Source organism: Heteronotia binoei, chromosome 19 (assembly GCF_032191835.1).
Source record: "Heteronotia binoei isolate CCM8104 ecotype False Entrance Well chromosome 19, APGP_CSIRO_Hbin_v1, whole genome shotgun sequence".
Lineage (NCBI taxonomy): Eukaryota > Metazoa > Chordata > Lepidosauria > Squamata > Gekkonidae > Heteronotia > Heteronotia binoei.
Window position 1 is genome coordinate 2,111,477 of NC_083241.1, and position 21,722 is coordinate 2,133,198.

At 50.6% G+C, this 21,722-nt stretch overlaps 1 protein-coding gene across 1 annotated transcript in view; it reads left to right on the forward strand.

The window, feature by feature from the left end:
* Positions 1–626: 626 nt before the first annotated feature.
* ANP32A (acidic nuclear phosphoprotein 32 family member A) overlaps positions 627–21,722 on the forward strand; it is a 33,149-nt gene continuing 12,053 nt past the window's right edge. Inside the window, exons 1-3 of the mRNA XM_060260140.1 lie at positions 627–894; positions 20,416–20,565; positions 20,685–20,807. Of these exons, the coding sequence (XP_060116123.1) occupies positions 841–894; positions 20,416–20,565; positions 20,685–20,807 (327 nt within the window). The 5' untranslated portion in view covers positions 627–840. The remainder of the gene's footprint in view (positions 895–20,415; positions 20,566–20,684; positions 20,808–21,722) is intronic.

The following is a 21,722-nucleotide window of genomic DNA, read 5'->3' on the forward strand; positions in this document are numbered from 1 at the left end:
CCCCCCGGATTCCCACAGCTCCGAAGCATCCCTAGCCTGTCTAGCACCCCAGGCAAGCCTAACTTGTGGCAACCCACCCCCCCTGCACTGATGATGTCACCGAGTCACATGGGGGCGCCCAATTCAGCGCTTCCAGAAGGCCAGCGCCCTAGGCAATAGCCTAGGAATCTAGAGCTCCCTCCTCGCTCGCTTTGCGTCGTCCTCCGCCCGTCGGGATCCCTTGCAGGGCCTTCCTAGCTCTAAAGCTCGCCGCCTCCTCCAACACCCACCCCCGGCAGGCGCGCCCACTCCCACCCCTTTCGGCGACCCCCGCCCGCGACGGCCAGCGCTTGCACCCCCGCCCCCTGCTCCGGCCCGGCCAGCTCCGCGCGGCCAGCAGCGGCTCCCAGCTCCGCTCCCCCCATCCGTCGCCTTCCGCGACCAGCCGGGACTGCTCCACCGCTCGCTGCTTCCCAGCCGGGCAGTGCCCCTCGGCCAGCCGCGCCGCGCCCTCCCATTGGCTCCCTCCACCCTGGCCCGCCTCACATTGGCTCCTGCCAGCTCCACTCGCCCGCCGGTTGGCCGGCTCTCCCCGTCCGTCACGGGGCGGCTTTCCCCCCCCCCTCCCGTCGCCGAGCGCCCGCCTCCGCGGCGATCAGGCTAGTGTGCGCGCGTGTTGGCCGCGTTGGGGGATTCCGAGGCGAGCTGGTTGAGCGCTCAAAGTGCCTCCTCGCGCGCTGGCTTTGGTCGGGGGGGCGGGAGGGGGGGTCTCTCGGATTGCTCCGGTGCCCGTACAGGAGAGGGAGCCCAGCGCTGCTGCGCCGCGAGACGGAGCCAGCCTCCTCCTGCGGAACCGGGGACATGGACATGAAGAAAAGGATCCACTTAGAGCTGCGGAATAGGACGCCCTCCGACGTAAGCCCGCCGTGCAAGGAGATCTGGGGAGGGGGGGGGAGGGCCGGCCAGCAAGCGGCCCGCGGGGAGGGGGGGGCGGTGGCCGCGGAGAGCGGGGTTGGGGGGGGCGCCGTTTGTGCCAGCTGCCCTTGAAGGTGCCCACGGCGGTGGGCGCGTGGGGCGCCTCGCGAGGGTGGCGGTGGGTGCGCGCGCGCATCTCCTGGCTGGAGGGGCGCCCACAGGTGCACGCCTTCCAGCCTGACCCCCGGGGCTGGCGAGAGGGGAAGAGCCCCCTCGCCTTCGCCTTCTCCTCCGGGCGGCGGCAGGGCGAGAGGCGCGGCGCCAGCCCCTGGGAAGCACGACCGTCGAGCGGGCCGGGCCGGCGGAGTTTGCGCCCGGGGGCCGGCGGGGAGGGCGCGCGATCGGCTTCGGCAGGGCCGGAGAAGGGTGACTCCTGCCGCCGCGGACTCCATGTTTGCAACTTTGGAGCGCTCATGAACGCGCCCTTTCTCTCCCGCCCGCCCTCCCCGCCTCCTCCCGCGATCGATGCCGCCAGCCTGGAGCGGGGTTGTTGTTTTGCGCCCGGGCGCGCCTTCGCTCTCCTCCCCCCCGGAGGGTGGCAGCCCGCGGCCCGCCCCAGCTGCACCGCCATCCCCGGGCCGCGCAAGCAAGCCGGAGGGGGGGGGGGGGGTCCCTTCCAGGCTGCGCTCGCCCGCCCGCCGCCGCCGTCCGGGGAAGCCCGAAACTTTGTCCGAGGAGGGCACCTGGCGAAGGCAGCCCCGGCTTCGGGGGAGGGCGCGCTCTGCCCTGGCCTGTGCCGAGTCCGGGGGGGAACGACCCCACCCGGGTGGAAAGCGCGTTACGTAAGGCTCGAGAGCCGCGAGGGGGCCCGGGGGCGGGGAGGCCTGCGCCGCCCTTCTCCCTCTCCCCGCAGCCGGGCTTGTGGGGCCGCTGGCCGCGATCCTCTCCGTCGGGGGGCCGGCGCTGTTTTCCCGCTGGCCGCCGCCGCCTTCGCCGGGTCTCCTGGTTTAGCCGCCCCTGCGGCAGCCGCGCAGGCCTCCCGGCGCGCCTCTGGCGGGCTGCGGCTCCCAAGTAGGACACGGCGCCATCTTCGCCGCGGCGCGCCGAGGCTGGGCAGGCCTGGCCCCATCCACTCGCGGCTGTGCGTAAAGCAGGGCGCGCGGGGAGCTCGGGGGGCGCTCGATCCACGCCCAGGAAGCCTCCCAGGGGCGAGCCAGGCGCGCCATGTTCCTTCTGTGCCGGGAGCGCCTGCCTCTTGCCCGGCCCGGGGGGGCTCTCCTCCTCGGCCGGCGCAGGCTGCCATTTTGGGGGGCCCGGGGGACTGGGCAGCGCGGGCCTGGGGAGGGGGGCGGCCGCGTGCGCCCAAGCTGGGCTCGTGGGGCCGGGGAGGCGCCTGCCGCTCAAGATGGCTTCGCGGGTTCTGCTGCCGCGCCTGAGATGGGGGGGGGGGAGGGAGAGGAGGACGCGACGCCCCCCCCCCCAGCAAAAGGCAAGGCGGGTCTGCTCTAGGGTTGCCAAGTCCAATTCAAGAAATATCTGGGGACTTTGGGGGTGGGGCCAGGAGACATTGGGGGCGGAGCCAGGAGCACGGGTGTGACAAGCAGAATTGAACTCCAAGGGAGTTCTGGCCATCACATTTAAAGGGACCTTTTCAATGCCTTCCTTCCATAGGAAATAATGAAGGATAGGGGCACCTTGTTTTGGGGCTCGTAGAATTGGATCCCCTGGTCCAATCCTTTTGAAACTTGGGGGGTATTTTGGGAAGAGGTACTAGATGCTATACTGAAAATTTGGCACCTCTACCTCAAAAAACAGCCCCCCCAGAGCCCCCGATACCCGTGGATCAATTCCCCATCATGCCTTATGGGAATTGTTCATGGAGGTGCATAATGGCTGTGGGGGTGGGGCTTCCCCCGCCGGCCAGCTGGCTGGGGGAAGGGGGAAGCCTGTAAAACCGGGGGATCCCCCGCTGGGACCCGGGGATTGGGAAGCCTAGTCTGCTCCGTTCGCCTCGGAAGCGACAGGCTTGCAACATGGAGCCCGCCAGCTCGCTCGCTCCCCCGGGCTCTTTGGAGGAGGCGATTCCTTCCTTCCGTTCGGCCGGGCTTGCAACGTCGCTGGTATCCGACGCGCCTCTTTTGCAAATGCCTCCCGCGTGCATCGGGCCCGCCTGGTTCGTGCTTCGAGTGGGTGCTGTTTTCCCGGCAGGTGGGGGGGGGGGTTCGTTTTGAAGGCGCTGGCAGAAGTGCAGGTAGAGCGGAGAGCCTCCTTGGGGCGAAAAGAGGGGAGGGGGGGGCTTCTCCGGGAAGTTCGCTTCCTTGGAACGCCGTTCTGTTGGAGGAGGCCCGAAACCATTGGATGGAGCAGAACTCCCCTCCGCTTGTGGATTGGCACCATTGTTCTGTAGGCTTCTTCTGTAACCTTTTACGTGTGGAAGTGTTGAGTACGGAGCCACAAAAGCGGGTTGTGCCGGGGCTTCTAAAAGGGCGCTCTTGAAGACTGGCAGTGCCGTGGTATAGTAGCTCAACTGCATTTGGACCCTGAGACTCTTGAATTCCATCACTATGAACATATGAAGCTGCCTTATACTGAATCAGACCTTTGGTCCATCAAAGTCAGTATTGTCTTCTCAGACTGGCAGCAGCTCTCCAGGGTCTCAAGCTGAGGTTTTCCACACCTATTTGCCTGGATCCCTTTTTGGAGATGTCAGGGATTGAACCTGGGACCTTCTGCTTCCCAAGCAGATGCTCTACCACTGAGCCACCGTCCCTCCCCAAATAAAACTAAGCGGTTTATTTCAGAGCCAAGAGAGGACAAATGTGCTAAAGAACCCATTCCCCCTTCCTGAGCTTATAGCTGTGCAGAGGGGGCCGGTTGTACCCACCAAACAGTGAGCGGGGTGGGGGGGGGGGCACAGTTATTTATTAGTTTGTTTGCTTGCCTTATTTATATCCCTGTGAGGTAGGTTAGGCTGAAAGAGTTTGTGACTGGCCCAAGGTCACCCAACAAGCTTCCATGGCAGAGTGGGGGTTCGAACCTGGGTCTCCCATGATCCTAGTACAACGTTTGAACCATCACACTCGGAGCCAGATTATGGGCCCCCACACCTTTAGGGGCCCTCCTGTTTGCAGCCCTCCCAGCTCGCACACGCAGCCGGCAACTGAGCTGCTGTTTGCCTGGTGCAGCTGCTGCTGCCGTCATCGCCAAGTTTGCCTCTCTCTGCCTCTCCCCTGCAGCTTAGTCAAAGGGGCTTTTGAGAAGGGGCCTGCAGGCTGCAGCGGGGACTGTGGGCAGTGGGGCGGGCGCTCAGACTCTGAGATGATTTGCAAGGGGGCCCCCAAGATTTCAACTGCCTAAGGGCCTCCACAGGGCTTAATGCGGCACTGATCTCACTGCTCTGGCACCTTGGAAGGAGACAAGGATACACTTCTGAGCCTGGTGTAGAGAGGGTGGGGTCGTCTCTGGCCATGCCCTGCCCTTGGGAGGTGGTTGGCGTGTCCCCGAAAATCTGCTCCACGTTAGAGGAATCTAACAGGCTGCCCATCCTGGTGTAGGGGCGACTGCAGGTTTTTGGCTGGCTACCAAGGTCAGCCAAAATGAGTGGAAGTCTGCTTAAAAAAGGGCTGATCAAAAAGTGTTGCTGTGTTGGTAGTAATCCCCTGTGCAAGCACCGGGTCATTACTGACCCATGAAGTGACGTCACATCAGGACGTTTTCTTGGCAGACTTTTTAACGGGTGGTTTGCCATTGCCTTCCCCAGTCATCTACGCTTTCCCCCCAGCAAGCTGGGGACTCCTTTTACTGACCTCGAAAGGATGGAAGGCTGAGAAAACCTGGAGCCGGGTACTTGAACCCAGCTTCCACTGGGATTGAACTTAGGTAACAAGCAGAGCTGACCACTCTGTGCCGTGGGGCTCCTTGCCATGTTGGCACCAAATGGGAAAATGGTTATAAGTAATAGGTTGGATTAGCTTCATAGCTCACCTCTCATCTCTCGTGTGGTTTGAGGAGACTTGTTGGGGGGAGGGGCTCTTTTCTGACTGATGAGACCCAGATCTCCTTTGCTGCAACAGAAGTGCTTCATCGTGGGCCTTTGGACCGTGTCATGAGATAGCACGACAGGCATGAGATCTACCCAGCTCTTCACTGGTATAATTAGGAGCCTGGCATAAATTTCCATGTAGGCAGCTCTCAGAACCTTGTCCTGTTAAGTAACTGGAAGAAATTTGGAAATATGTAAAACAGTATTTATTTTGTTTTCATTTGAAGGATGGATTTTTTTTTTTTTTTAAAAAAATTCATTTGCAGCATTTCAGTGTAGAGGCATTAAGGAGACCTCTTTGTGAAATAAGAGGCCCAGGATCTGAAACGATAGCAGAGCCTCGTGACTTGAGTTCAGATTCCAGGCCACACATGGGACTGATAATTTTCCTCGTGGCATTGATGTGAGAATAAAAGGAAGAGAAATGACTGCAGTGAGTTTTGTTCTTCTTTTGGAAATGCCCTCTCACGAGGCATGGCCTCAGAGCATCTCGTTCCAGGTCTTCCCTGCCTCCGGGTGGCAAAAAAGAAAGACCACGGGAGGGGTGGGGGGTGCATGTGCTTGCTTTGCTCACCACTGGGACCAAGGAAGTGTGGTGTGTGGCCCCCAACAAAGACCCCCTCCATATTTCAGAACTGGCCCTTGCCCATATTATGGGCAGCCTGTTAGAGTCCTCTTTTGAAAATTTCTGAAGGAGAACTGATGCAGAAGTAGTCCTGGTTTTTATGACTGCACTCTGGGCTGTGGTAGAATACACACCCAAGGGAATTCCGGAGTGGTAGCCGTGTTAGTCTGTTGTAGCAAAATAAAGTGAAAGTCCTGTGGCATAATGCCCAGGACGGCACACATTCAACCCGTGCTGCACCAGCTACACTGGCTTCCGGTTGAGCTCCAAGTCAGGTTCAAGGCTTTCGTTATGACCTTTAAGGCCTTGAGTGGTCTGGAACTGATGTATCTATGGGACCGCTTCCTCCGCTATGCCCCTGGAAGAGCATTGCATTTACTGGTCAAAACTTGCTGGTGATCCCTGACCCCTCAAGAGGCCTAGCTGGGCCCGATGAAGGCTGGGACTTTTTCAGTCCTGGCCTTGACCTGGTGGAACTCTCTACCAGAACTCTCTTATCTGGGAGAACGGGGTTTGATTCTCCACTCCTCCACTTGCACCTGCTAGCATGGCCTTAGGTCAGCCAGAGCTCTCTTATCTGGGAGAACTGGGTTTGATTCCCCACTCCTCCCCTTGCAGCTGCTGGAATGGCCTTGGGTCAGCCGTAGCTCTGGCAGAGGTTGTCCTTGAAAGGGCAGCTGCTGGAATAGCCTTGGGTCAGCCGTAGCTCTCTTATCTGGGAGAACGGGGTTTGATTCCCCACTCCTCCACTTGCACCTGCTGGAATGGCCTTGGGTCAGCCGTAGCTCTGGCAGAGGTTGTCCTTGAAAGGGCAGCTGCTGGAATAGCCTTGGGTCAGCCGTAGCTCTCTTATCTGGGAGAACGGGGTTTGATTCCCCACTCCTCCACTTGCACCTGCTGGAATGGCCTTGGGTCAGCCGTAGCTCTGGCAGAGGTTGTCCTTAAAAGGGCAGCTGCTGGAATAGCCTTGGGTCAGCCATAGCTCTGGCAGAGGTTGTCCTTGAAAGGGCAGCTGCTGGAATGGCCTTGGGTCAGCCATAGCTCTGGCAGAGGTTTTCCTTGAAAGGGCAGCTGCTGTGAGAGCCCTCTCAGCCCCATCCACCTCACGGTGTCTGTTGTGGGGGAGGAAGGTAAAGGGGATTGTGAGCTGATCTGAGATTCGGAGTGGAAGGCGGGATATAAATCCAATACCACCACCTTCTTCTTCTTTCAGGGCCCTGCAAGATCTTTTACAGTTCCGCAGGGCCTGTAAGGTTTTTGGTTAGGAACAGCGATGGTTGTGGGCTGGCACCTCCCCCACCCCTCGGGTTCCCTACTGCTGTGCCCAGAAATCTGGCTTGGAAGAAAAATTAATAGGATGCCATCAGATTTCGTAATTCTTATTATAATCATTTTCCTGGTTTAAACGACGTGTTTGTAAAGTATGTTGTACATCGCCCAGAGCCCGGCTTTGGTTGGGGTGGGGTGATTCATCAAGTCAAAGGTATAAATAAAGAGCCCCCAGACTTTTGATGTGTCCCCTTGCCCCGCTGGACCCTTGAAAGAACAGCCACCCTTATTCCAGCCGGAGGTTTCACGAGTCGCAGCTCACTTCTTCAGGTGCCCGAGGGGGGCAGTGTGAGCCTTGCGGCAGGCATCGGAGCAGAGAAGAAAGAGAGTGCGTTTTTGGAGCTGCTGAAGGAGAGAAAGGTCACGGCTGCTCCCAGGGTTTCTCATTAACCTAAATTGAATAGAAGGCAAGGAGCATCGTTTCGCCAGCCTGCACCTTCCTGAGAAACTCTTCTTAGACGAATGGTTTCCAGCCCGCTGCTGCTCTGAAGTAGCCTAAGCAGCAGTTGCTTTTGCCCTTCAGAGGGTTCTGCTGTAGGGAGGGGGAGGCGAGCCCCCTCTTGGGGATGCCATCTTGGGCTTCTCTTCAGCCATTCCTCGGGGGTTTTCTTCCACCGCTGCAGCTGAGCGGCGCTGCGATGCCTGAATCCAGCGGGCGCTTGCCAGAATGCTGACCCCACAATATGAGGAATGTGCTTGGAAGAGCTTTCCACCTGCATAAACGACGTAGCATCTCCCGTGGCAGAAACGTCTCTGGGAGGGTGTCTAGGTGGGTCTGAGTCCAGGGAAAGCGGCGGGGGCACTCACGGTGCCTGGATTCCAACCCAAGGGCTTGTGTGTCAGGGGCGGAATCCTCTTAAGTCCCCCGAGATTGTGCCTCTGGCCTTGATCCTGTAATGGGCAAGCACTGCAAAGCCACAGCTGCTATAGTAGGGGAATGGCCTGCCTTTCTTGGCAGGCTTTCTGCCTCCTGCTGACCTGAGACCCTGGCCTAGATCAGGGGTCCCCAACCCCCGGTCCATGGACCAGTACTGGTCTGTAGCCTGTTAGCATCCGGGCTGTGATGTATTAAAATGTAATAATAATACACTGGGTTAATATCCTGCCCTCCACTCTGAATCTCAGAGTGGCTCACAATCTCCTTTATCTCCTTCCCCACGACAGACACCCTGTGAGGACAGCTCTGCGAGAGCTATGGCTAACCCAAGGCCATTCCAGCAGCTGCAAGTGGGGGAGTGGGGAACCAAATCCGGGTCTCCCAGATAAGAGAGCTCTGGCTGACCCAAGGCCGTTCCAGCAGGTGCAAGTGGAGGGTTGGGGAATCAAACCCGGTTCTCCCAGATAAGAGAGCTCTGGCTGACCCAAGGCCATTCCAGCAGCTGCAAGTGGAGGAGTGGGGGATCAAACCCGGTTCTCCCAGATAAGAGAGCTCTGGCTGACCCAAGGCCATTCCAGCAGCTGCAAGTGGAGGAGTGGGGAATCCAACCCGGTTCTCCCAGATAAGAGAGCTCTGGCTGACCCAAGGCCATTCCAGCAGCTGCAAGTGGAGGAGTGGGGAATCAAACCCGGTTCTCCCAGATAAGAGAGCTCTGGCTGACCCAAGGCCATTCCAGCAGCTGCAAGTGGAGGAGTGGGGGATCAAACCCGGTTCTCCCAGATAAGAGAGCTCTGGCTGACCCAAGGCCATTCCAGCAGCTGCAAGTGGAGGAGTGGGGAATCCAACCCGGTTCTCCCAGATAAGAGAGCTATGGCTGACCCAAGGCCATTCCAGCAGCTGCAAGTGGAGGAGTGGGGAATCAAACCTGGTTCTCCCAGATAAGAGAGCTCTGGCTGACCCAAGGCAATTCCAGCAGCTGCAAGTGGAGGAGTGGGGAATCAAACCCGGTTCTCCCAGATAAGAGAGCTCTGGCTGACCCAAGGCCATTCCAGCAGCTGCAAGTGGAGGAGTGGGGAATCCAACCCGGTTCTCCCAGATAAGAGAGCTATGGCTGACCCAAGGCCATTCCAGCAGCTGCAAGTGGAGGAGTGGGGAATCAAACCTGGTTCTCCCAGATAAGAGAGCTCTGGCTGACCCAAGGCCATTCCAGCAGCTGCAAGTGGAGGAGTGGGGATCAAACCCGATTCCCCCAGATAAGAATTTACGCACTTAACCACCACACCAAAATAAAGTGTACAATTGTATCATCCCAGCCCCCTCTAACTGATCCATGGAAAAAGTTGTCTTCCACAAAACCAGTCCCTGGTGCCAAAAAGGTTGGGGACTGCTGGCCTAGAGGATACTGGAGTTCTTCCAGACCCAGCTTGGCTTGGATACCTTTTGACTGGAGGAGAGCGCAAAGTGTGTGTGTGTGTTGTCGTTTGCTGCTCAGGGAGGCCAGCAGCTGATAGCTAGAACTCTGCTGTGTGTTTCTGTACCTTGAGCAGGGCGTTCAGTTTCTTGCCAGCCTGCGAATGTGGTTTGGTTTCTCTTGAATAACCTTCCCTTTTGCTGAGCCAGCAAGGAGTCTCCCCCAGCTTAGCTTAATGCGGTCCTTCAGCCATCTGGCCCCCGAAGGCTCGACTGTAGGGAGGAGTTCCTTCTGTACTCCTGAGGGAGAATCGCATTCCTGCCGGATGGGAGGATCACTGCTGCAGGTTTTTTTGTTTTTTTTAAATTTGATGCGAATTCTACACTTCCTGCCTGGTTGAGCAGAGCCTGCAAAACAGAGGTGACTCCTAACCGTGTTGGTTTTTGCTCAGCGGATAAGAAAATTGTAGGGGTGGGGAGTGGGATGTGGAATGCTTTCATTTACAAAGGAGCAACTGCAAACTTTGAGGATGGCAGGGGTCAGAGAGGCAGCAGCAATGCTCCCTCTAAGCCAGGGTTTCCCATTTGCAGGGTCACGACCCGGTACCGGGCCACGGAAGCCTCACTACCGGGTCACAAGAAATGTCAAAGCTAGCCCCGCCCCCAGCAAAGCATGACCTCTGCTCTGCTTCCTTCCTTCCCCCATCTCTCAGTTGTGCAGAGAAAAGCAAGCCTTAAAGACTGACACAGGCTGCAAAGCTGCAAAGCCTGAGCTCCATTTGGCTTCCTTCCTTCCCCCATATCTCAGTTGTGCAGAGAAAAGCTAGCCTTGAAGACTGGCACAGACTGCAAAGCCTGAGCTCCATTTGGCTTCCTTCCCCCATCTCTGTGTTGTGCAGAGAAAAGTTAGCCTTGAAGACTGACACAGGCTGCAAAGCCTGAGCTCTGTTTGGCTTCCTTCCTTCCCCTGTCTCTGTGTTGTGCAGAGAGGAGCTGGGCTGCCTCTCCTTCCTTCTCCCCCCTCCCAGTGTTTGAAAGAAAAGCTGGCGTCCACTGGCACTTTAAACCCATGAAGTGTTCTTCAAGGTATGAGCTTTCATGTGCCTTGCAGTATGTTCTTTTGGGGAGATTTTTTTTTTTTACCAAACGACCCCTGGGCAGAATCGTTGCTGGCTGGGGTCATCGGTGAGTGAGGCTTTTTTCTCCTTTGTCTCCCCCCTTCTTCCTTTCTTTCCCTGGAAGAGATGCTCTGTCTGTATTCTTGGTGCTGGGGCGGGGGGGAGGGAAGCAACAGTGGGAGAGCTTCTAGTGCCCTGGCCCCACTGATGGACATTCTGGTGCTTTTGGGGCATTGTATGAGAAAATTGATGGGATTGGTTTTATGAATATTGAATTGTTATAGGCTATTCCAAGCAGAAATTGGTAGGTTGGGGTGAAGAGTAAACTGAGAAGGAAGCAAGCCATTAGATTTGGCTTAGCAAGGTTGTAAATGACAGAAACAAAGATTAAAAAATATCAGCAAGGAACCCCATCGCCGGGGGGAAGTAAAATGACTCCAGGCGCTGCCACCCAAGATGCACTAGAGAAATTGCAGAAGAGCGTCACAGCTGGATTTAAGAAAAGCCATGAAACAATGGACGAACTAAGAACAGATCTGATGGGCGAGATAAAGAAGACAAATGATCAGCTGGTAGAATTTCAAAAACAAGTACTGGCCAATACGCAACAAGTACATGAATTAACCGCTAAAGTAGACAGAGTGGAAGAATGGAACAAACAGACAAGAGACATAGCTAGAAGGAACCAAACAGAGTTGGTGGAGATGGAAGACCGTCTGATGAAATTGGAAATGGAGAAAGCAGCAACAATTCTGCGGTTTCAAAATATACCTGAAGAGAGGGATGAAGACCTACCCAGTAAAATAATGGATATTTTAACAGTGGATGAGGTAGAATTACTAGAAGAAGGTCCAAGAGACATCTTATGGGCCAAAAGAGTCTCATCAAGCTACATAAGGAAGTTTAAACTCCCCAGGGAGGTCCAAGTTAAACTTTTGCGATCAGAAACAACAGAAAGAGTTCTGAGAAAAACTAGAGAGTGTGAAATTAATTGGAAGGGAAACAAAATAAAAATTTTGAAAGAGATACCCTGGAGTGTAAGACAGAGGAGGTTTAAATTCAAGAAATTGTCCACATGGCTAATCAAGCATGAAATTCAGTTTAGATGGTTATTTCCACAAGGCCTCTTTTTTACATTTCAAGCGAAGAGGTACAACATCACTACTGAGGCAAAGATGGAAGAATTTTGGACCCAATATGTGGAACGGAGTGGATCGGAGTCAGGGGGCGAACAACCAGATGAGGTTCAGGAATCTCCGGCGGGAGAATCCCCTAAGGAGAAACGTGACAAGATAAAGACAAGACTCCAGAGTAAGAAGGAATTCAAGATACCTGATAGTAAGGAACCGGCAAAATGAATCCTAAAGCAGAAACTAGAATACTCTCTTTGAACGTCAACGGATTAAATGAACCCGGAAAGAGGAAAAGAGTCTTTCAACAATTGCGGAAATCTGGCGCACAAATTATTTGTTTACAGGAAACTCATATTCGGAAAGATAATGTAAAGTACTTAGAAAATAAGAAATTGGGAGTCTTATACGCTTCATGTGACCCGCAGAAGAAGAAGAAGGGAGTAGCAATTTTTATTCCTAAACAGATTAATTCGAGATGCCTATATTCGGATGAGCAAGGAAGAATTCTTATCGTTGAAGTGGAACTAAATGGCCAGAAAACAATTTTGGGCAATATATATGCCCCCAATGAAAATCAGGAAAAATTCTATCAAGATTTGTATCTTAAGCTTAGAGAGATGAATTCGGATAGATACTGCATTATAGGAGACTATAACGCGATATTTGATGTGAAACTGGATAAAAAATATGAGGATGTTCAGAAGAAAAAAACGAAGACTCGAAATCTACTACCAAACTCCTTTTTGAAAATGGCTGAGGAACTGAACCTAGTAGATGCTTGGAGAACAAGAAATCCGAGTACAGCAGATTTTACTTTTTATTCACAACCACATAAGTCTTGGTCAAGAATTGACATGATTTGGATGTCGTTAGAAATGATACTGTCAGTTAATCATGTGGATATTCTTCCTCAATCGTATGCGGATCATAGTCCAATTTCGGTGGTATTCCAGGAACAAAAAAGAAATTTTAGATGGTCTTTAAATTTACAAATTTTGAAGGAATCTAAGTTTTTGGAAGAAGCTAAAAAAGAAATACAAGAATTTTTTAAACGTAATTTGGAAAAGGATACAAAGATTCCAATCATATGGGATGCATTCAAGGCCTTCTTTAGGGGTGTGGCTATCCGTTATTCATCAAGGAGGAAAAGGGAACAAAGGAAGACTTACAATGAACTATTGACAAAGCTGAATTGCTTTGAAAAGCAACAGAAAGCGGCGAACTCAAATGGGATTAGGACCAAAATTACAGCTACTCAGCATCAGATAAATACTCTCCTGGCAGAGGAAATTGAGAGGAAGTTAAAATGGACAAGACAAAATTATTTTGAAAATGCAAATAAAGTGAGTAGATGGTTGGCGTATAGACTGAGGAAAGAGAAGGAGAAAAAGATCATAAAGATGTTAAGAAATGAGGCGGAGGAGGAGACTTTCCAAAATTCTCAAATGAAATTAATTATTCAAAATTTCTATCGGAATTTGTATAAGAAACAGAAGATTGATCAGCAAAAACAAGAGACTTATGTAAAAGAAGTGGAACTGAAGCAATTAACAAAGGAACAACAAGTAAGTTTAGAGAGCCCAATTTCAATGCAGGAAGTAGTTGAAGCTATTAAAACTCAAAAAAGTAACAAGACGCCGGGTACAGACGGACTGCCGATTGAATTCTTCAAAGTTTTCGAAGATGAGTTGCTGCTGCCCTTTAAGAGAGTATTGGAAAATGTTTACAACACGGGGGAGATTCCGGAATCGTGGAAAGAGGCCTTAATTTCTCTCATACACAAAGAAGATTCTGACCCAGCAGAAATTAAAAATTATAGACCAATCTCTCTATTGAATAGTGATTATAAGATCTACGCAACAATATTAGCAAATAGATTGAAGAAAGTTATCAGAAGTCTAGTTCATGAAGATCAAACAGGTTTTGTCCCGGAACGTTTAATGAACCAAAACGTGAGACTGTTTCTGAATGCAATTGAATATTATAGGGAACATTCAGATAAAGAATTCGCGGCGATTTTGATAGACGCGGAAAAGGCTTTTGACAATGTCAACTGGAACTTCATTAAAGAGACATTGGCAGGAGTTGGATGTGGAGAAAGATATTGCTCAATGGTCGAAGCAATTTACACGAAACAGACAGCCAAAGCTAATTTTAATGGAGTAACGACGGATTCAATAGAAATAGAACAAGGTACAAGACAAGGGTGCCCTCTATCTCCACTACTTTTTATATTGACTTTGGAGCCGCTGATTAAGAAGATAAGAGAAGATTCCCAAATTCAAGGAATTAGAATAAATAATACAGAATTAAAGACGTTGGCATTTGCAGATGATTTGGTATTTATACTAGAACAACCTATGTCATCGATAGAGCGCCTTAAACAAAGACTGAATGAGTTTGGAGAAGTATCTGGATTTAAATTGAATGCCACTAAAACTAAGATTCTATTGAAAAATATGGAAAAGGATCAAATTGAAAGATTGGAGCAGCTCTCAGGATTTAAGAATGAAAAAAAGGTTAAATATTTAGGAATATTCCTGACTAATAATTTAAAGAATCTATATAGGGATAATTACGAAAAAATTTTGAAAGAGATCCGTAGGGATCTAATGAAATGGAAAGATCTACAGATTTCACTTCTTGGTCGAGTCGCTACAATTAAAATGAATATACTTCCGAGAATTTTATTTTTATTTCAAACGATTCCAATTGCATTACCCAAATCCTTCTTCCAACAACTTAACGAGTTGACTAGAATGTTTATTTGGCAGGGTAAGAAGGCCAGAATAAAAATGAAAGTCATGCAAGACACTAAGCTAAGAGGAGGATTTGCTCTCCCAGACTGGAAATTATACTATAAAGCGTGCTGCATTGCGTGGCTGAGAACTTGGTGTAAATTGGACAATAAAAGGCTACTGTCCATAGAGGGCGATGGTCTGGGAGAAGGTTGGCATAGTTATATGTGGTATAAAACTCCTACTAAAACCGGGCGGTTTCTCAGACATGAAATAAGAAGAGCTTTGTATGCGGTCTGGAGCGAAATAAAAGTACTGTATAAACAGACGCCAAAATGGATTTCCCCGATAGAGGCTTCGTCGCATCCTAAATTATATAATTGGGAAAATCAACAGGACTATGCTTATCTGTTAAATGACCACAATGAACTGATTGAAGAAGAAGTTTTAAAGCTATCTTGGTGGCTACAATGTCAAGTGAGATCGAGATTTCGAAAAGATAAAGAAATAGGTTTTGGGAATTCCGACTCTGATCTAGATTTGATTTTGGAGTCTAAACAAAAATTAATTGCCAAGGTATATGAATGGCTGCTCCAAGCCAAGATGCAGGATGAAGTGGTGAAAGAAGCCTGGATTAGATGGTTGAAAGACTTTGGTTACAATATAGATCTGGAAGAGTGGGAGAAGCTATGGAAGCAGAATATGAAGTTAATAAAACCAGCAGACCTCAAAGAAAATGTGTATAAAATGGTTTATAGATGGTATCTCACTCCAGACAGATTGGCAAAAATATATCCCTCTTACTCCAATAAATGTTGGAAATGTACCGAAGTCAAAGGTTCTCTGTTCCATATATGGTGGCATTGTAAAAAGGCCAGGAAATATTGGACACAAGTCAATATCTGGATTCAAAAAATTCTGAAAATACAAGTAAAGCATGTTCCGGAACTGTATCTCATAAACATTTGCAGACAAAATTTACCAGCGACCAAGTTGAAATTAGTGTTGTACATAGTTACAATTGCCAGAATCTTATATGCTAAGTACTGGAAGGAGGACAGAACTCCTAACAGAGAAGAATTTATATCTAAACTTTTTGAAACGGCGGAAGCAGATTTGATGACCACCCGATTAAGAGGTGGTAATGTGCAGAAATGTCGGGAGGAATGGGACCCTGTATATGACTGGGTTAAAAACAGAGGTTATGATATATGATAGGTTTTGATATATGATATATGACATATGTTATATGATATAAGACATATAAAAACAGAGTATATCAGGATAATGTATAGATGAAGCATTGAACTGTGTAATGCTTTTATGTTTAACCCCCCTATCCCTCTCCAGTGTGGGTGGTTGGTAGTTGGTAGGGGATGATGTGGTAGGGAGTAGTATGTATATTGTGTTGTGTATTGTGTTGTTTTTTATGTTATATGTTTCATGTTATTAGTGTGTTAGCATTTTGTTATGTTTGTAGTTGATTTTTAGTAATAAAACTTTAAAACTTTAAAAAAAAAAAAAAAAAAAAGAAAATTTTGGACTGAATGATCCACTGGCCTGATCCAACATGGCTTCTCTTATGTTCTTTCTTTCCATTCTTTCTTTGCCTTTCCTTCCATTTCATTCTTTCCCTTTCTTTTTCCCCCTTTCTCTTTCTTTTTTTTCTTCCATTTTTACTGGATGAAACTTTTCTGCTCATCATACTGTTCTTGCAGACATAGGAGCTCTGCCAATGAAAAGTTGGCACCCCCAGTTGTAGCCAGCTGGCCTTTCTATGAGATTTCTGTGTGAGTGAGAGTGAGAGGCGTGGGGCAGAAAAAGATTATTGGAGATTACTGCTGTATATCTCAACAGCACTGGAGAGCTGATGGTACTATGAACTTGGCACCATTTTACTGGTCCTGCTGCTAACAGCTATCTGACACCAAAATTAAACACCTCCTGTAGATATTAAAAAGGATGAAAGAAGTTCACTGGCTAAATATCTGCACAACAGCTTGCTTTTAAAAGCATTGGGAAACACAGCCAGTAAAAAGCTGCAAGCCCCTCATAAATATCCTTTTTGGGATAACTGCAGAAAAGCTTGTATGAACTTCATATAACTTGGAATTAATTCATTAATTGCAGTACAATTCTCTGCTACCTTTCACAATTTCCCAGTGTTTCAGTCAAGGAAAAATATGAAAAATAGCTGTCAAAAGATTTTCTTGAAACCAAGCAAGCTTGGTTGTAGTTTGAGGCAGAGTTCCAGTAGTAGCAGCTGAAGGAAGGGCCTACTAAATGTGTCAGCATATTTTGAGGTAGAGCAGCTGCCAGGGCCCAGTGTGGGTGGTACACAGTGCTGGCATTCCTGATGACAATGGCAACAGCTCTGCCAACTGCATATACTGGCCAGTGCCGTTGAAGGGGTGTATAGGTGGTACAGGCAATTGAACATGGGCTTGAAAGCTGGAGAACGCACACAAACAGATTGGTGCATGCAGGTGTGGGGGTGGAAAGAGGGGACCCTGTGAATGTATGAAAAAGTTGCAGATTGCTCACTTTCCACCCGCATTTTGGCTCAGCATGAGTTTCAGAGAGATTTTTCTGAAAACAAAGTTACTTCAGAAAAAGGGGCTGGTTGGGGGAGTGCCCTGGAAGTGACATCACAGGAAAAGGTGGAGTTTTGGTTCAGTGTGCCCCGGAAGTGACATCATCTGGCCCTTGACCTGGAAGTGACACCCATAGGAAATGACATAATTCCTGTCTCTTGGCTCCACCCCCAAAGTCTCCTGCCTCCACCCTCAAATTTTAGTGGGCCACGAAGGAGAAGTGTAAAAATAACTGGGCCACCGGAAAGAAAAGTTTGGGAAACCCTGCTCTAAGCTATGGAGTCTTGTGAGCAAAAATTCTACCTTGTGAACTACTGCCATTCAGGTTGTGAGCTCCTTCATCAATTAGTGTGCTCTGGGGCCATCCTTCCTGAGCGAAGACAAAAATGTGTGAGCTAGAGGCTAAAAATCTGTGAGCTAGCTCACGCTAACTCAGCTTAGAGGGAACACTGGTCAGCAGCATGATTTAATGACGTCCTTCACGGGGTACTGCATCCTGTTGAAATCTTCAGATACGACCTGCCAAGAAGGTCTTCCATTCTATTTCAAGGTGGATGTGCCCACCTGGAATCCAAAGGGGGGCTGCCAGTGGACTCATCCTGCTCTCATGCTGTGAAAATGATGCCCACCATGTCTTTCTCACATGGGCTCAGCTGACATGAGGCCCCTCAAGGTCTGGCTACATTTCCCCACCCCACCAGGATGTCAGATGAAGAAGAAGACTGCAAATTTATACCCCGCCCTTCTCTCTGAATGAGAATCACAGACTCAGCCTCAGCCTTGCAATCTCCTATACCTTCTCTCTCCCCCCCCCCCCGCAACAGACACCCTGCGAGGTGGGTGGAGCTGAGAGAGCTCTCCCAGAAGCTGCCCTTTCAAGGACAACTCCTGCGATAGCTATGGCTGACCCAAGATCACTCCAGCGGCTGCAAGTGGAGGACTGGGGAATCAAACTCGGTTCTCCAAGATAAGAGTCCACGCGCTTAACCACTACACCAAACTGAATAGAGAAGTGCTCAAAACATTTGTACAGTGATGAGCAGTTCTTGGGAAAAGGGGCTTTTAATAACCTGCCCTCTTCAAAGCGCTTCAAGTCAGATAGCGTAGCTGCGGCTCAGTGGCAGAACCTCTGCTTGGCATGCAGAAGGTGCCCTGGCATCTCCAGTTAAAAGGACAGAGCTGCTACCAGCCTAAGTACTGGCGCAAGTACTTGGATGGGAGATGTCCTTGGAATACCAGTAGTTAGGAAGGCTGGGGCAGGCTTTAATCAGTTGTCTCACTGAATATCCTCCAGACCCCCCAGTAGGGCATCGGTCACCGTGACTTACAGGTGAAAACACACAACTCTGGGGTGACGTCGCATCACGACAATTTTCACGGCAGACTTTTTGCGGGGTGGTTTGCCATTGCCTTCCCCAGTCATCTACACTTTACCCCCAGCAAGCTGGGTACTCATTTTACCAACCGCGGAAGAATGGAAGGCTGAGTCAACCTTGAGCTGGCTACCTGAACCCAGCTTCCACCGGGATCGGACTCAGGTCGTGAGCAGAGAGCTTGGGCTGCAGTACTGCAGCTTTACCATTCTGCACCACAGGCCTCTTCAACACACACACAAACCCATAAAACCACAAAAATACAAAAAAGGATTTGGCGAGGACTGAATGAAATGTCTTTGTGGGGAGAAATTCTCCTTGTATGCTCAGTGCTGTAGCCTGAGGAGGGGTATAGAGTCACTCGTGCAATGGCCAAGTTATTCCAGGAGGCCTAGGGTTCGACATGAGAGCAGGGAAGGCTGCGGATCTTGGCCCTGGGCTCTGGCCCATGGGAACAAAGGGTGGTTTCCGATCTGGCGATGTCATTGTGAGAGGGGAGTGGGGTGGGTGGAGCACTGTCGTGTGTGTTTGGAGCATTAGGAGATTGTGTATTTTGAAAGGCTAAAGGAAAGGTGGGACCCTCCTGGGGCAGGCGAGAGCAAACTTCCTAGAGCAGGGGTGGCCAACGGTAGCTCTCCAGATGTTTTTTTTTGCCTACAACTCCCATCAGCCCCAGCCATTGGCCATGCTGGCTGGGGCTGATGGGAGTTGAAGGCAAAAAAACATCTGGAGAGCTACCGTTGGCCGCCACTGTCCTAGAGGGAAGTCGTCACAAAGATCCGGAGGAACCTGTTTGGAAGGTGGCTTTCCGTTCAGTGAAAGAGCGACATGGTGGGTGGGTGGTGCCAGGATGCCATAGCAACCGGGGGCATGGCAGTTCACACTCAAGAGAGGGAGACAGCAGAGCCCGAACTGTTGGCAAGCAGGGCAGGAGGAGCCTCGAACCCCGCAGGTCCCAAAGGAATCCTTGAAGTATAGACTGTCGATCCTGGAGAAGCGATGGGGTGGGTGTGCATCCTTCTAATTTTGGCAGCAAGTGCCTGGAGCTCTCTCATTTCATTCTGCAAGAACCAGAAATGGGGAATCAAGAACTAGCTGTCTTTTACTGGGATCCTCAGCAGCCCGGCCAGTTTGGTGCAGTGGTTAAGTGTGCGGACTTTTATCTGGGAGAACCGGGTTTGATTCCCCACTCCTCCACTTGCAGCTGCTGGAATTGCCTTGGATTAGCCAGAGCTCTCTTATCTGGGAGAACCGGGTTTGATTCCCCACTCCTCCACTTGCAGCTGCTGGAATGGCCTTGGATTAGCCAGAGCTCTCTTATCTGGGAGAACCGGGTTTGATTCCCCACTCCTCCACTTGCACCTGCTGGCATGGCCTTGGATTAGCCAGAGCTCTCTTATCTGGGAGAACCGGGTTTGATTCCCCACTCCTCCACTTGCAGCTGCTGGAATGGCCTTGGATAAGCCATAGTTATTGCAGGAGTTGTCCTTGAAAGAGCCAGTTTGGTGTAGTGATTAAGTGTGCGGACTCTTATCTGGGAGAACCGGGTTTGATTCCCCACTCCTCCACTTGCACCTGCTGGAATGGCTTTGGGTCAGCCCTAGCTCCCGCAGGAGTTGTCCTTGAAAGGGCAGCTGCTGTGAGAGCCCTCTCAGCCCCACCACCTCACAGGGTGTCTGTTGGGGGAAGGAAAGAGATAAAGGAGACTGTGAGCTGCTTTGAGACTGATTCAGAGAGAAGGGCAGGGTATAAATCTGCGGTCACACAGACTCACAGCCTTTGATTCAAGGGGATGATAAGGGGGCGGGGTGAGTGGCAATGTCTAGGGAGCTTGAGACTTAATTATGCATGATTCTCACAACAACCTTGCGAGGTAGGTTAGGCTGAGAGAGTCATTAGGCCCAAGATAGCCCATTTCATGGTTTAAGCCAGGGTTTCAAAATCAAGATATTTCAATGATTTACTACAGTTCATTTCTTTTTTTTGTACATCAGGGTTTAAAAAAACACACACCAGGAAATAGGCAAAGGAATGTTGCAGTCATGTCCCAGCTGACAAGAATGGCATTGGTGCTGCCAGGACTATTATGGGTTGCGTAAATTAGTCTTTGCACAGAAACACTTCCTAGTAATATTTTTAGGGGTCAGTTAAAACCTAGCAAGCTGGCTGCTGCAGTCTTCTAATAAAGAGGAGGGGGAGGGAGAATGTTAATTTTTCTGTGATTACGGCTACAAAGAGTTATTTAGCACCTAATTTTGTTTTGGTTAAATTTCGATCCCCAGGTTAAGGAACTTGTCCTTGACAACTGTAGGTCAAATGACGGCAAAATCGAAGGCCTCACGGATGAGTTTGAAGAGCTGGAATTCTTAAGTACAATCAATGTCGGCCTCACCTCGGTTGCCAACTTACCAAAGTTAAACAAGCTGAAGAAGGTAAGTGCGGATGCCGTGGTCCCTGACGGTTTCTACGCATGAGAGGACTTTGCGCCAAGTAGTCTGGTTTCCCTTGTGGTCAAAGATTCAAACTTTGGATGAAACTTTCTCCCTCTCAGCTCGAGTTAAGCGACAACAGAATCTCAGGAGGGCTGGAAGTCTTGGCGGAAAAATGTCCGAACCTCACGCATCTAAATCTAAGCGGCAACAAAATCAAGGATCTCAGTACAATAGAACCGCTGGTGAGTGTGTGCAAAGTTGGCTCAATAAGGTGAACTCTGGGGCCAGAGCTTTTTTTTGGAGCAGGGGCTCCTTTGCATATTAGGTCACGCCCCCTGATGTAGCCAGTCCTCCAGGAGCTTGGAATTCTAGCAGGGGCTCCTTTGCATATTAGGCCACACACCCCTGATGTAGCCAATCCTCCGAGAGCTTGGAATTCTAGCAGGGGCTTCTTTGCATATTAGGCCACACCCCCTGATGTAGCCAGTCCTCCAGGAGCTTGGAATTCTAGCAGGGGCTCCTTTGCATATTAGGCCATGCCCCCTGATGTAGCCAGTCCTCCAGCAGCTTGGAATTCTAGCAGGGGCTTCTTCGCATATTAGGCCACGCCCCCCTGATGTAGCCAGTCCTCCAGGAGCTTGGAATTCTAGCAGGGGCTTCTTCGCATATTAGGCCATGCCCCCCTGATGTAGCCAGTCCTTCAGGAGCTTGGAATTCTAGCAGGGGCTTCTTCGCATATTAGGCCACGCCCCCCTGATGTAGCCAGTCCTTCAGGAGCTTGGAATTCTAACAGGGGCTTCTTTGCATATTAGGCCACGCCCCCCTGATGTAGCCAGTCCTTCAGGAGCTTGGAATTCTAGCAGGGGCTTCTTTGCATATTAGGCCACACCCCCTGATGTAGCCAGTCCTCCAGGAGCTTTGAATTCTAGCAAGAGCTCCTTTGCATATTAGGCCACACCCCCTGATGTAGCCAGTCCTCCAGGAGCTTGGAATTCTAGCAGGGGCTTCTTTGCATATTAGGCCACACCCCCTGATGTAGCCAGTCCTCCAGGAGCTTGGAATTCTAGCAGGGGCTTCTTTGCATATTAGGCCACACCCCCTGATGTAGCCAGTCCTCCAGGAGCTTGGAATTCTAGCAGGGGCTTCTTCGCATATTA